This window comes from Aethalodelphis obliquidens, unplaced genomic scaffold (assembly GCF_003676395.1).
Source record: "Aethalodelphis obliquidens isolate GAN/ISIS:26980383/991018 unplaced genomic scaffold, ASM367639v1 scaffold9, whole genome shotgun sequence".
Taxonomy (NCBI): Eukaryota; Metazoa; Chordata; class Mammalia; order Artiodactyla; family Delphinidae; genus Aethalodelphis; species Aethalodelphis obliquidens.
In genome coordinates this window covers 16,261,934-16,277,608 of record NW_020837953.1, presented here as the reverse complement: position 1 = coordinate 16,277,608, position 15,675 = coordinate 16,261,934, and the positions used below count along the sequence as shown (strand labels likewise).

Here is a 15,675-nt window from a genome sequence, read left to right as displayed (position 1 = left end):
CAGGAGCTCTGAATGTGCTCTAGGCTGGAAGTGATGGGGCCACAGCTCCCTTCCTGTATAGAGGTGGGGAAGTGCACTACCAGGGCCCTAGGCGTGGTGCAGTGGATGCTGGGCAGCTTATGGAGGCCCAGGGAGAGGGCTGCCCACCCCAGGGCCCTTGAGTTGCAGCAAGTGGTTCATGACAGCCCCTCCTTCCCTGTGTGCCCTTCAGCAGAGGCAACTCATGCTTCCCCATGTCCTATGGGCCCTGGGGTCTGGCCACGGCCCTCACACAGAATCCAGTACTTTGACTGCAAGCGTAAGCCACTAGGTCCAGAGCTGGAGGGAGGGCAGGACAGAAGTGGGACAGGATGACACAAGACATCTTAGAGTCCTGACCTGTGTCCCTCTGCTACCGGAAAACTGACTGCTTTGGAACCTGGGGTGCCATGGCGGCTGGTGACCCTGGGAGCTCATAGTCCTTCTTTGTCCTCCTTTGCCACAGGACCTCTGGGCAGACATTTGCCAACTCCAGCTCTTCCCGCTCCCACGCCTGTTTCCAGATTCTTCTTCGAGCCAAAGGGAGAGTGCATGGCAAGTTCTCTTTGGTGGATCTGGCAGGGAATGAGCGAGGTGCAGACACTTCCAGTGCTGACCGGCAGACCCGCATGGAGGGCGCAGAAATCAACAAGAGTCTCCTGGCTCTGAAGGTAGTGGAGCCCAGCTGGAGGGGAGGGGGTTGGCCTGGAGGGCTGCTGGGGGAGGGAGGGAGAGAGTGGGCATCTCAAGAGGAGGGAGGGGACCTCAGCTTCCCCTGCTGTGCCCCAGGAATGCATCAGGGCCCTGGGACAGAACAAAGCTCACACCCCGTTCCGCGAGAGCAAGCTGACACAGGTGCTAAGGGACTCCTTTATCGGGGAGAACTCAAGGACCTGCATGGTGAGTAGGGTCCCTTTGGAGGTGGTGCACTCCTGTCCCTGGGCAAGAGGCTTGGTGCTCTTGGCCACCTGGGTTTCTAGGCTCTAACTTGACTGGGCTTCACCCCCTGCTTTTGGACACCAGGCTCCTCTTTGCCTACCCAAGAGGGGAGGAAAGGGTCTTCTCCCTTTATTGTATGTCCGTGCAGCTCTTGTTTTGGGGAAGGTCATTCCTCCCTTACCTGATGAAAAGGGGGCTGGAGAATTCAGAAGGAGGACCTTTGGGGAAGCAGGAGAGGCAGTCCTCGTCTCTTCTGTGGCTTCCCTCAGGGGTCATTGGGTCCCAGCCTAGGAAATAGAGGGCCACAACTGTGAGTGATTTTTTGTGTGTGTGTGTGTGGCCGCGTTGGGTCTTTGTTGCTGTGCACAGGCTTTCTCTAGTTGCAGTGAGTGGGGGTTACTCTTCGTTGTGGTGCGCGGGCTTCTCATTGCAGTGGCTTCTCTTGTTGCAGAGCACGGGCTCTAGGCATGCGGGCTTCAGTAGTTGTGGCTCGCAGGCTCTAGAGCGCAGGCTCAGTAGTTGGGGTGCACGGGCTTAGTTGCTCCGCGGCATGTGGGATCTTCCCGGACCAGGGCTCAAACCCATGTCCCCTGCATTGGCAGGCGGATTCTTAACCACTGCGCCACCAGGGAAGTCCCCAGGGACTAATTTTTAAGGCACCTTAGTTTGCAGGGCTCATGGGGCAAGTTGCCTGGCACAGAGTGGTTGCTTAATGGGTTCTGCCCCCAATTCCACGTGGGTATTAGCAGCCTAAAGAACTCCTACTGGCAGCCTCTCCGAGAGCACCCTTACCCTGTGATCCTTGACATTTAAGTGCCCATTCCCTCTTTTGCAGATCGCCATGATCTCACCAGGCATAAGCTCCTGTGAATATACTTTAAATACACTAAGATATGCAGACAGGTACTAGTATCTACACCAGGTGGGATGGGGAGGGGGTGCAGGATGGGGGAGGGAATGACAGCAATGAGAGCGGGGAGGAAGCTCTGGCGACTCAGTGCCCATTGTCTCCTCTTCTGTGACTCGCTGAATCTGAGGCCTGGGAGTTCATATATGATGCTACAAGGTTTTTTCCGATCCCCTCAGGCTTTGGTGGGGAGCAGTGTGAGTGAGGGACTTCTCCTAGGCCAAAGCAAAGCTGCTAGTCCATCTCCTCGAAGTCTCGCAATCTGAGTGGTGCTGCACACTCGTGAGTGCCAAGGAGGCTGCTGTGGGATCTGAGACCTTCTTCTTTTCTCAGGGTCAAGGAGCTGAGCCCCCACAGTGGGCCCAGTGGGGAGCAGCCAACTCAGATGGAAACAGAAGAGATGGAAGCCAGCTCTGACGGGGCCCTGAGCACAGGCAATGTAAGGGGCAGGGTGGGCCAGGCAAGACAGAAACGTGGCCTCCTGAGATGGGGACTGGGCCACACTGTTGTGTCTCTGCTTTTGCCCCCTTAGTTCTCCAAGGAAGAGGAAGAACTGTCTTCCCAGATGTCCAGCTTCAATGAAGCCATGACTCAGATCAGGGAGCTGGAGGAGAGGGCCATGGAAGAGCTCAAAGAGATTATACAGGTGGAGGGCTAGCCCTGGGCTGGGAGAGACTGGATATCCATCCTAGCACGGGCTCAGCGCCATTCCTTGACTGTGACCTGGGCTTTGCCCCTCCCCGGGTCTTCTGGCTGGGGTGGCAAGAGGCAGCCGTCTACACCAGCATTTCTTAATTCTCCATTTATTTTTTCAGCTGCTCTTCTAGAGCAGCTGATTACCGCACCTCCTTCCCCAGCCTGGCACACATAGGCTTTCCTCCATCGTTCTGGCTGGAGCTGGTGTCTCTACCCCATGCTCCTGACTGAGGGTTTGGAGGGTAACCTTGTCTTGTTTGTTCAGTGAATGTTTGGTGAGTACTTTCTATATGCCAGCTCCTGTGCTGAGACCAAGGGCCAAAAACCTGAAGTAAGGATAACAGGCCCGAAATAAGACTTGATCAATCGTGACTCTTCTATTTATAAGCTGATTTCCTTGTGAAAGTCATTGAGTTTCACTGGGCCCCCAGATTCTTCATCCCCAAAATGGGCAAGACAAGATGGTTACATCTGAGGATTAAGTGATATGTTTTTAAAGCACTCAGCCATCCCCAGCATGTAGTCAGCATTTAGTAAGTGGTAGATGCTACCACTGCTGTGATCCCTGCTGTGGAAGAGCAAGTGGGGGAGAGTCCCTAAGAATGGGGCTTTCAGAGTGTAGAGCAGAGGGGAGAGCTCGGGGCACTTAGAACTGAGGAGGGAACATGTAGGATAAATGCCTACATGTGTCCTCCATCCGTGGCACGCTCAGGGTACAAATGTTTGAAAGGACGTGGTACTTTCAGGAATAATGAGAGGTTCACTCTGGCCAGAGCAAAAGGTGTGAGCAGATGAGGGAAGGAGATCAAGGCTGTGGACAGGTCAGCTGGGACCTGATGCTAAAGGCCTGGACTTCGTTATGAGGGCAGTAGATGCCTTTGAAGAGAGTAAAGCAGAGTGGTGACATGGTCACATCAGAGCTTTAGGTACCTTACTATGGCCACAGTATAGAGGCTGGTTTCGGGATGTGGGGCGAGCATGAGTAGAGGCACTTAGGAGTTAAGAGCAGTTAGAAGATTGTTAGAGTTCAAGAGAGATGTTGGTGTCTAGACCAACTATGACCATGGCCATGGTATTGGAATTAGGGCATGAGATTTAAGAACCATTTCGGGGGTGGAATTAGTAGGATTGGGGGACAAGCAGGGTGAAAGAAGTTCTTGCTGAGATTTCTGGCTTGAGCATCAAGACAGATGATAACATTCATTTGATATAAGGCACATGCACAAGTTTGGGGTGGGGAAGAGGATGAATTCAAGCTGAGAATTTCTGGGAGAGGATCAGGAGGCAGGGTATGGGGCATGGCTGGAGGAGTGGGCATCTGCATTGCAGATGGTAGAGCCCTAGGAATGATTTGCTAGATTGGTTTGGTCATTATTGACCTGACAAGGTTCGCGCTGTGTTGTTGCAGGAAGGGCCAGGCTGGCTGGAGCTCTCCGAGATGGCTGAGCAGCCAGACTACGACCTGGAGACCTTTGTGAATAAAGCAGAATGTGCCCTGGCCCAGCAAACCAAGCACTTCTCAGCCCTGCAAGGTGGGTGCGGCCAGAGGATGGGGCTTCTGCAGGTGATGGCAGCTCTGCCAGAGGGAATGAGGCCTCTGAGAGACCCACTAACCCCGGGTGCACCACCCTTTCCTTCCAGATGTCCTCAAGGCCTTGCGCCTGGCCATGCAGCTAGAAGAGCAGGCCAGCAAACAAATAAGCAGCAAGAAACGGCCCCATTGACGACTGCAAATAAAGATCTGTTTGGTGTCACACCCAGCCTTTTCCCCTTCCCTTCCCTCCTCAGCGAACTCTGGGCACCTGGTGGGTCTAGTCAAGGTCTGAGCTGGGACAAGCTTTGGTAAATGCCAAGTATGGGGGCATCTGGGCCCAGGGCAGCTGGGGAGGGGTCAGAGTGCATGGGACACGACTTTCCTTTTCCTCAGTTGTAGCCATGAAGGGAACAAGGATGGAAAGAGGGAGCTTTTAGTTATCTTATGTGCTGCCCTTCTCTCCAAGAGGGGAAAGCTCTCTGGTGTAGAGTTTTCCCTTGGGCAGCACTCTGCCTGTGTGGACTGGCTGCTGGTGGAGAGCTCCCTGGGGTTGTCCTGGCTCTTGGGAGAGGGAAGGAGCCTTTAGTTCAGCTCTGCTGGCCCTGGCCTGCCTTCCATACCCTTGGTCGGGGCACTAATATGTTTTGTACTTGAAAAAAAGTTGCCGGGACCTCTTCCTTCCCTGCTGTTTTTTGAGGCCCAAGAGGATCCCTGCTGTTTTCTGTTTTATGTATTTATACATTGTGTCTAACAATAAAGAGAAAAAAGTCAGCCTGTTGAGTGGTGTGTGGGAAGGGCCTGGGATGTGTATGAGCCTTCTGGGACTTAGGACCCTGCTGCAACTCTGGGTAGTGCTGATTCTGTACTCTACCCAGGAGACCAAATCTACACCTGCAGTTTCAGTGACATGGTGAAGACTCCAACCTCTGCCTTGTTCAATGCTGACTAGGTCCTAGGCCCTCTCCTGGGCACAGGAGCCGTAAGCAGAAAGGAGATGGTGCTCTGTCATTTACAGTCTGCTCAAGGCATGTTAAAAGATTCTGTGGCAACACTGACACGAAAGCACTTGCCTTGCTAGACAGGAAAGGATCTGATGGGTAACACGTTTGATCTTGAAAAATGAGAAGTTTGCCAGGTAGACTGAGGAACCAAACAATAGGGCATGTATGGTTTGGGAACTAGAAGACTCCAGATCCCATGTCACAGAACATGAATTATCTAAATGGTAATGTGCCACTGAAAGGTTTGTAGCCTGGGAGCCATACAACCAAATGTGTGTTTCAGAAAGGCCTCAGTCCGGGAGACACGGTGGGGCATGGGGCATGTGGGCTACTGCAGAAACTCCAGAGAAGAGTGGGGTCAGATGGACCAGGTTCTAGCCCTCTCAGCCTCAGTTACTTCATTGTAAAGTAGGGGCATTCTCTACCTCATGGTGAGAAAATTACAGGAGTTTCAGGTGCCATTAAATAACCAAATAGAGGGCCTGGATTCAGAAATTCAGCTAAATCAGAAGTTTGACAGATATGGCACTAACTCTTAAGGCCTTAAAAGCTTCCAGATACCTAACTTCTCCCACATCTGTAAAACAAGGCCACCAATACCCACAATTTTGTGTACAATTTAGTGGGTTTTAGTATACTAAATTGCAAAGATCCAATGCCACCATCCCAGACCTGACCACCTTCCCTAACTGCCCCCCTTTGTGAATTCTTAACTCCCAGTGACCCATTCTCCCCAAGCAGCCAGAAGAATCTTTATAGGTTCTCCCCTGCTTGGAACCCTTTAATAACACAAAGAATAAATTCTAAATGCCCTATCATGGCCTATTAGGCCCCACCCGGTCAGCTCCTCTCTATTGGTCCAGTGAGAATGTAATTTGAGCAGAATGGTTTGGAAGCTAAGAGCCCAGCTTCTCAAGCCATAGTGCAGGGTGGGATCCGACCTCTGTGACTGCAGAACCTTAAGTGGGTTGTTTAACCTCTGTGCTCTCTGAAATGGGAATAATGCTTGTACAGTATAGAATTACTATGAAAACTGAGTTTTGGAATTCCCTGGTGGTCCAGTGGTTAGGACTCTGCGCTCTCACTGCCAGGGGGCCTGGGTTGGATCCCTGGTTGGGGAATTAAGATCCTGCAAGCTGTGAGGTGTGGCCAAAAAAAAAGAAAAGAAAACTGAGTTCACACACCAAGCAATAGGTACAATGTCTCACACTTAATAAGTGCTATATAATTACTAGCTATTTAAGCACATAAGAACAAAGATTTTTGTTTTAATACTGTATCCACAGTATCCTGAACATATGACAAGCACACAAAATATTTTGAATGAATGAATGAACGGTTCTCTAGGCACTCACTGTTCTCCAACCACACTGGCCTTTATTTCTTGAATATGCCAGGGCTTTTTAAAAAATAATGAAAATGTGGGCTTCTCTGGTGGCGCAGTGGTTGAGAGTCCGCCTGCCGATGCAGGGGACACAGGTTCGTGCCCCGGTCGGGGAAGATCCCACGTGCAGTGGAATGGCTGGGCCCGTGGGCCATGGCCGCTGGGCCTGCGGGTCCGGAGCCTGTGCTCCGCAGCGGGAGAGGCCACAACAGTGAGAGGCCCGCGTACCACAAAAATAAATAAATTAATTAATTAATTAAAATAATGAAAATGTAATTTTTACATTTATTGAAGTGTAATTCACAGTATGAAATTCACTCTTTTAAAGTGTACAATTTAGTGGGTTTTAGTATACTCATTTAATTGGGCAACCATCATCCCTAATTCCAGAACATTTTTATGACCCAAAAAGAAATCCTGTTGCATGTCAACTATACCTCAATAAAAAAAAAAAAAAAATTACCCTCAAGCAGCCACATACACACCCCCATTCATCTCTCCCCGCAGCCCCAGGAAACAACCAATCTATTTTTCCTTCATTATGGATTTGCCTATTCTGGACATTTCATATAAATGGAATCATATAATATGTGGTCTTTTGTGTCTGGCTTCTTCACTTAGCATATATTTTAAAGAATCATGTTGTAGCATGTATCAATTCACTCCTTTTTATGGTCCAATAATATTCCAATTGCATGGCTATACTTTTTGTTTATCCTTCACTTGATGAATTTGGGGGTTGTTTCCACTTTTTGGCATTATGAACAGACCATTTGTGCTATGAATACTCATGTACAAGTTTTTGTCTGAGCATATGTTTTCAATTCTCTTGTGTATATGCAAGTCCTTTGCCCATTTTTTAAGTTGGATTGTCTTTATTGTTGACTTGTAAGAGCTCTTTATATATTCTAGATACTGGACCCTTGTCAAATGTATAATTTGCAAATATTTTCCCTCATACCGTGAGTTGTCTTTTCACCTTCTTGATGGTATCCTTTGAAGCACAACAGTTTTTAAGTTCGATGAAGTCTAACTTACATTTTTGTTGTTGCTTGTGCTTTTGGTGTCATATCTAAGAATCTTGTGCCAAATCCAATGCTGTGAAGATTTACTCTAATGTTTTCTTCTAAGAGTTTTATGTTCTTATATTTAGGTCATTGATCCATTTTGAGTTAATTTTTGTAGCTGCTATGAGGTAGGGGTCCAAATTTACTCTTTTGCATGTGGAGATCCAGTTTTTCCAGCATCACTTATTGTAAAGACTATTCTTTCCCCCATTGAATTGTCTTGGCAACCTTGTTGAAAGTCAGTTGATGGCAGAGGCAGGAGGGGATTGAATGAAGGCAGTCGAAAGGTAAAAACTTCCATTTATAAGATAAATAAGTGCTAGGGATGTGATGTACAACATGATAAATATAGTTAATACTGCCGTATGTTATACATGAAAGTTGTTAAGGGAGTCAATCCTAAGAGTTCTCACAGGAAAAAAATTTTTTCTATTTATCTTATATCTATATGAGATGATGTTCATTAAACTTATTGTGATAATCACTTCATAAGTATATAAATCAAATCATCATGCTGTACAACTGAAGCTTATACAGTGCTATATATCAATTATATCTCAATAAACTGGAAGAAATAATGAAAATAAATTTTTAAAAAAGAAAATGAACATATATGAGTGGGCTGATTTCTGAGACTTTGAATGCTATTCCCTCAGTCTATATGTCTATCCTTATGCCAATACTTCACTGTTGGTTACTGTAGTTTGTAATAAGGTTTCCTTTTTTTTTTCAGCTGTGCCGTGAGGCTTGTGGGATCTCAGTTCCCTGACCAGGGATTGAACCTGGGCCGTGGTTGTGAAAGCCCGAAATCCCAACCACTAGGCCACCAGGGAACTCCCATAAGTTTTGAAATCAGAAAGTGTGAGTCCTCCAAGTTGGTTCTTTTTCAATATTGTTTTGGCTATTCAGGAACACTGGCAATTCCATATGAATTTAAGGATCAGCTTTTCCATTTCTGCAAAAAAGGCTGATGGAATTTTGATAGGGATTACATTCACTCTGGGTGGTATTGCCATCCTAATATTGTCTTCCAATCCATGAACGCAAGATGTCTTTCCATTTATTTAGGTCTTTAATTTCTTTCAACAATATTTTATAGTGTACAACTCTTTCACCTCCTTGGTTAAATTTATTTCCTAGGTATTTTATTCTTTTGGATGCTATTGCAGAAGGAATTATTTTTAAGTTCCTTTTCAGATTGTTCATTGCTGGTGTATAGAAACACAACTGATTTTTGTGTGTTGATCTTTTTTTTAACCTCTTTCTAAAAATTGAAGTACAGTTAATTTACAATGTATTAGTTTCAGGTGTACAGCAGTGATTCAGTTATATATATATGTATATATTCTTCTTCAGATTCTTTTCCATTATAGATTATTACAAGATATTGAATATAGTTCCCTGTGCTATATAGTAGGTCCTTGTTGTTTATCTATCTTATGTACAGTAGCGTGTATATGTTAATCCCAAACTCCTAATTTATCTCCTCTCCCCCCGCCCCCATTGTGTGTTGATATTGTACCTTGCAACTTTGCTAAATTCATTTATTAACCGTAATAGTTTTTTTGTAGATTCTTTTGAGATTCTTTCTATATAGGATCATGTCATCTGTAAATAGAGAAAGTTTGACTTCTTCCTTTTTAATTAAGATGCCTTTTATCTCTTTTTCTTGCCTAATTTCCCTGGATAAAACACCCAATGTAACTTTGAATAGAAGCGGTGAGAGGGACTTCCCTGGTGGTCCAATGGTAAAGAATCCACCTTCTAGTGCAGGGGATGCCGGTTCGATCCCTGGTTGGGCGACTAAGCCCGCACACCACAACTACTGAACTCACGCACCTCAATGAGAGAGCCCACGTGCCGCAAACTACAGAGCCCATGCACCCTGGAGCCCGCGCACCACAACTAGAGAGAGAAAACCTGCATGCCACAACTAGAGAGAAGCCCACCTACTGCAACTAGAGAGAAGCCCGCGCACCGCAAGGAATACCCAACACAGCCAAAACAATAAAGACGAAGAAAAAAAAAGTGGTGAGAGTGGATATCCTTGTCTTGTTCCTGATCATTAATTATGATGTTAGCTGTGGCTCCTTTATCAGGTGAAGAAGTTCTAATTTGTTCTAAACACTCTAATTTGTTGAGTGTTTTTAACATGAAGGGATATTGGATTTTGTCAAATGCTTTTTCTGTGTTTTGAGGTGATCATGTGTTTTTTCCCCTTTATTATTAATAAGGTATATTACATTGATTGATTTTCAGATGTTAAACCAACCTTGAAAACCTAAGATAAATTCCACTTGCTCGTGCTGTACAGCCTTCACTTCCTGCTCGTGCAGAGCTTCAAGGTCAGCCATATATCACCGATATTAGGGCCTTTGCAGGTCTTTACTGGGCATGTACTCAGTCCTGCATACACACATGACCGTCTAGATTTTCTAGATTCCCAGGAAAATGTGGGAATTTTAAAAACTCCCATATTCTCCTATTTCTCCTTTTTTAAAAATATTGTATTATTATTATTTTTTATCAGCCTCTTGTCAGCCCCAACTCATAACCCTGCCTCAGGCAGTTGTGTTGCCCCTGACTTTTTTTTCTTATAAACACCAGGGGTAGGGCTGTTCACAGAGTGAGCTTTGAGTGAGATCAAATAAAGACAAGCCCTAAGAATGGAGCTTTTCAGCCAGTTGCCAGACAGGTCAAATGGTGATAGTTCTTTGGGGATGGGGTTTTTGGGGCGCTCCAGACCCATCTGCCCCCTCCATCTGCTGTTAGGCTGCCGCTTTTCACAAGTACCTTAGCCAGAAGGCTACTGGTTTTCAAAGCTAGTGTGGAGCTAGGAGAAGGGGAGGGGATTAGGGCAAATTTAAAAGCAATAAAGATCACTGAACAAAGTTTTAGCTGTTGTTCTTGAATAAATGCTCCTTGGATTGTTGTAAGTCTTTAGTTAATTTCAGAGTTCTGGAAAAGTTGATTTTGACGATTTTTGCCAGTGTTCTCGTTGCTTTATTGGAGGAGTGGTTTTTCAAAGATCCTTACTCCACCATTCCAGAAGTGCACACCCTTCTCGGGGCTTTTCACACTTGATGTTCCTTCAGACTGGAATCATCAGCTCTTCAAAATGTTCCTTTTTTCTTTCAGGTCTCAGTTTACCCCAGGTATCTTGTCACCCCAGAGAAGCAATCTAAGAGCATCTTAACTCAAGTTTGCCCTAAGACAGCACATTATTTTCTTCATAGCATTTATTACAGTCTAAATATCTTGTCTTCTCCAGTAGAGTTTATGCTTCAAGTAAGTTTTTTTTTGGCCACGCTGCGCAGGCAGTTCCCCAATTGGAGTTTGAACCCAGACCATGCAGTGAAAGCCCAGAATCCTAAACACTAGGCCACCAGGGAACTCCCCAAGTAAGTCTTTCATTGTAAAGATCCTCCAGGGCCTAATGCCAATTATTGTTCTTAATTTCTAGTGGCAGTAGTCTGCAGATATACGTGCCTTTAACCAGCAGCATTCTGTAACCCAGGTGTCAGGCACAAGAGGTTGGACCAATCCCAGGTTTAAGGACTTACAGGGTGAGGAGCTGGTGAAAGCTTACGGTTGAGGGAGGTAAAGATGCTCATGTGTAGGCACAAAAAAAATGCCAAGGGTATTATTAGAGGAAGAGACAGTGAGTCAGGACATAAAATCTTCCAGGCACAAATTGGTGAGAACTAGAATTTATAGGTAAGTTCAATAAAGAGGAGCAGAGACTAAGAGACTAATCTAAGACTGTTGTAGTCTTAGATTCAAAGTTTGGTTTTTAGGGAGGATAGAGTAAGAATGGTCTGAAATTGGCAATGAAGACCATGGAGCACACCTGTCTCCCATCTAGAGAACAGCATAGTCATCCTCCACTTGAGAAGGCTGACAAGAGAGAAAATCCCGAAAGAAGCAGATTTATGTTAAAAGGAAACATTCAGAGAAGAGGGTGAAGATATACAGGATTTTTCTGATGAACACAGGACACAGAAGATTTTTAGAAAATGAAGAATGGTGGGAGATGGGTTTAAAAACGATAATACAATACCTAGGTCAGGATTAGAGCATGGGTGATAGGTATAATCTGGGAGATGATTTTTTTAAGGTGACTAATGAAAATAGGGACAAAGCCATAAGACAATTAATGTTAATGGTCTCAAAGCACACGGAGTGATGGCCTGACTAGGAGGACAGCAGAAGAGAGGATCTCTCCAGGATCACACAGCATCATAGAGCCCCTGTTTGACTTCTGCTAACGCAAGAGTAGAGACTTGGAGGGCATGGTGTGGGACACAGAGAACTGTCTTGCTCTGATTTCAAGAACTCCAGAATTCATCTTGAATATTGCCCCAACAGAGATTCAGATGCATTTATTAGTTTACCTTTCAAGTACATTAAAAAAAAAGGCTCGTGTTCAGGGTTTTGGGGCATGAGCCTTCCATCTTGCATGGCCCTGCAAGAAACCTTTCTCTGCTCCAAACTCCAACGTTTTGGAATTGTTTGGCTTCACTGTGCGTTGGGCGCAGCAATTTGTGTTTGGTTACATCTCTGCTAAAAGAAGACAAAGTACGGACCACAGTGTCTCATGATCTGCAGATGCAGACGACAGTGGCGGCTACAACCCAGAAAAATACTCAGCTCATTTACAGCGCCTCCATGTGAGCAATATGCCACCTACTTCTGCAAGATGTCGAGGTTGTTGAACACCCCAGGTAGCTATACATTCCACTGCCTCGAATGGGGGACCCCAGGACCAGCTGTTTCCTGCACTACATCCACCCTTACCAGACCAGTGAGTACCTGAAGGCCTTGGTAGCTGTGGGGGAGATTTGCCAAGACTATGACAGTTTTTTGGTGGAATGCTGTGGAAAATTGGAATTCAAAAATCCCACTGTTGGGCTTCCCTGGTGGCGCAGTGGCTGGGAGTCCGCCTGCTGATGCAGGGGACACGAGTTCGTGCCCCGGTCTGGGAAGATCCCACATGCCGCGGAGCGGCTGGGCGTGTGAGCCATGGCCGCTGAGCCTGCGCGTCCGGAGCCTGTGCTCCGCAATGGGAGAGGCCACAAGAGTGAGAGGCCCGTGTACTGCAAAAAAAAAAAAAAAAAATCCCACTGTTTCTATCACATTGAGGTCATCCACAATGCGGAAGAAAGTGGCTCCTAATATAACTTCCCACAGTGCCTCTAAATTACATATAGACTTTGGGTGAATTGGATCTGGGTAAGGCTTTGCCTTTATGTGGAAGTTTGATGTTTTCTCTGCTTTTCTGGAATGGTGTTTTGAAAAGTAATTTACTTTCTAGTAATTTCAAACATACAGACAACTTTACATACATAAAATAAGTCTAATAACTTGATTAAATATATTCCTAAATATTAATGTTGACATTATTTTAAATGGAATTTTTTGTTTTTTCTGTTTTTTTTTAATTAATTTATTTTTGGCTGTGTTGGGTCTTCGTTGCTGCGCGCGGGCTTTCTCTAGTTGCAGCGAGCAGGCGCTACTCTTCCCTGCAGTACGCGAGCTTCTCACTGCGGTCGCTTCTCTTGTTGCGGAGCACAGGCTCTAGGCACGTGGGCTTCAGTAGTTGTGGCTCGCGGGCTCTAGAGCGCAGGGTCAGTAGTTGCGGTGCACAGGCTTAGTTGCTCCGTGGCATGTGGGATCTTCCCTGACCAGGGCTCGAACCTGTGTCCCCTTTATTGGCAGGCAGATTCTTAACCACTGTGCCACCAGGTAAGTCCTAAAGTGGAATTGTTTTCATAAATTCGTTTTCAGATTATTTATTGCTAGTGTATATATATAAGACAGATTTTTGTGAATTGATATTTTGTCCTATAACTGCTAAATTAGTTGACTAGCTCAAATAATTTTTTGTTGTTATAGGAAGTTTTATAAGATGAAGTTTTATAAGATGATGTGATCTGTGAATAAACACAGTTTTAATTTTTCCATTCACACATGGATGTCTTTTATTTCTTTCCTCAAGACTCTGGGTAGAACTTCCAGTACACTGTTGAATAACTGTGCTGAAGGCCTTCTTCCTGGCCTTCTTCCTGATTTCAGGAGTAAATCTTTCAGTCTTTAACACTGAGCCAGATGTTTGCTGTGGCTTTGTAAACTACTCTTTTCCATATTGAATAAATTTCCTTTTATTCCTACTTTGAGTGTTCGTATTATGAAATAGCACTGGGTTTTGATTATAGCTTTTTCTGCAGTAACAACAACAAAATGCTCATGTGAAACAGACTAGCTAATGGGGTGGACCACTGGGTTAGGTGGATAGAGGAGTGAGACCATGGTGGGTGGGGGTGGGAATTATCAGTCCCATTCTCTTCCAAGCTTCAGACTCATCTTTCCAACTACTTTAAATACAAAGATTAGCACCTATATGTCCCACAGGCAATTCAAACTTATCCTAAGATTGAACTTTCCAGAAACCTGCCTCTCCTGTGTTCTCTATTAATGGTGGTGTCACCCCACCATTAATGTGTTTTCCCAGGGAAGAAACCTCATGTCACTATTCTCTCATCCTCTTAATCCAGTCTATCACAAAATCCCATCACCAAACAAATGCCCCTTGAATCCACCTCCTCCTTTTTGTTTTTTTTTGGTTTTTTTGGTTTGGTTTGTTTTTTTGGCCACACCAAGTGGCATACAGGATCTTAGCTCCCCGACTAGGGATCAAACCCTGCCCCCTTCAATGGAAGCACAGAGTCTTAACCACTGGACCGCCAGGGAAGTCCCCCCTTTCTCCTTTTTATGTCCAATACAATTCCCTTTTCTTTTTCTTGTGCCAAGGGGCTGGGGATGGAGAGATGAATGACATATGTGCACTAATTCTTAAGACCTCAGTCTACTGGGAAAACCCATTGAATACAATGTTAGTAGAACAATAATTTACTCAAATATTTGAGTACCATTCAAATATTTATTGAGTACTTATTAAATGCCAGGCATTATTCTAGGTGTTGGAAATACAGTAGTGAACAACACAGTTCCTACTCTAATGCATATTATATTTTAGTGGGAAGACAGATAATGAGCATGTAAAAACAATGTTAGTATTGAGTGGGCAGAGAAAAAGGAGTGTTGCTATTTACAGAGCGGGCGCAGGGACTTCCCTGGTGGCACAGTGGTTAAGAATCCGCTTGCCAATGCAGGGGACAAGGGTTTGAGCCCTGATCCGGGAAGATCCCACATGCCGCGGAGCAACTAAGCCCGTGCGCCACAACTACTGAGCCTGCGCTCTAGAGCCAGCCCGTGCTCCGCAACAAGAGAAGCTACCGCAATGAGAAGCCAGCACACCACAACAAAGAGTAGCCCCCGCTCACCGCAACTAAAGCCCGCGTGCAGCAAGGGAGACCCAACACAGCCAAAAATAAATTTTAAAAAAAACTGAGTGGTGATACAGACCCTACAGCCCACAAAGGCTACAGTATTAACTTACCCTTTACAAGAAAAGTTTGCTTTATGCGCTCTCCCTAGGTTCCGTTCATTCTGGTAGCTTTGGTTACCATTTATATGCCAACGATTCCCAAAGTAACACCTTCTGTCCAGATCCCTTCTCTGTGGATGGACCAGACATGATCATCCATCTGCATGTCATTCCCACGTGCGGGAGTCACCAAGAGCTCAAAATGCACACGTCCAGATCAGCTCCTACCTCAGCCTACCCATTCTCACTAAGTGGCACCAATAGTCATCCAACTGGTCACGTGAGGAATTCGGAATCCTTGACACACCTCCCGCCCCCTAAACCAAACCCTTCGAAACAAAACCCAAGTCCCCCTCTCGTTTCCACCTCTACTGCCTTCCGCCCTTCTCCAACGCACTCACAGCTCTCATCCAGGACTACAGCAGTAGCTTCTAAAACGGGTCTTTATAAGGCGTAAATAAAACCAGGCAAGCCCCGCCCGAATTGTGCCCTGGGTCTCTCAACCTCCCCGCGAGGCGCGCACAGGGCCGGGTTCTGCTGCACCCCAGCCTGACCCTCGGCCAGGCTGCAGCCCCCTCACGACCCTCTCAGGTCCAAGACCTCGGCGCCCCGCCCTCCGACCCAAGGCCGCTCTCTGCGGCGCCCGGAAGATACGTCAAGAGGCGGGGCTACGTTTTACAAA

At 46.0% G+C, this 15,675-nt stretch overlaps 1 protein-coding gene and 1 long non-coding RNA gene across 4 annotated transcripts in view; one reads left to right on the top strand and one right to left on the bottom strand.

The window, feature by feature from the left end:
* The window catches only part of KIF2C (kinesin family member 2C), an 18,301-nt gene extending 13,416 nt beyond the window's left edge, over positions 1 to 4,885 (top strand). For 2 of the 3 annotated variants that reach the window (XM_027108750.1, XM_027108749.1), the window contains 7 exons: positions 485 to 689; positions 808 to 918; positions 1,793 to 1,860; positions 2,198 to 2,303; positions 2,397 to 2,510; positions 3,969 to 4,092; positions 4,202 to 4,885. In XM_027108750.1, coding sequence (XP_026964551.1) covers positions 485 to 689; positions 808 to 918; positions 1,793 to 1,860; positions 2,198 to 2,303; positions 2,397 to 2,510; positions 3,969 to 4,092; positions 4,202 to 4,284 — 811 coding nt within the window. In that variant the 3' untranslated portion in view covers positions 4,285 to 4,885. The remainder of the gene's footprint in view (positions 1 to 484; positions 690 to 807; positions 919 to 1,792; positions 1,861 to 2,197; positions 2,304 to 2,396; positions 2,511 to 3,968; positions 4,093 to 4,201) is intronic. The other variant, XM_027108751.1, reaches the window with a different exon arrangement.
* On the bottom strand, positions 624 to 15,675 carry LOC113621671 (uncharacterized). The gene is made up of 3 exons (XR_003433262.1): positions 15,006 to 15,675; positions 1,139 to 1,244; positions 624 to 734 (listed from the first exon to the last, which is right to left on the bottom strand). It is a non-coding gene; the product is annotated as an uncharacterized LOC113621671 (long non-coding RNA).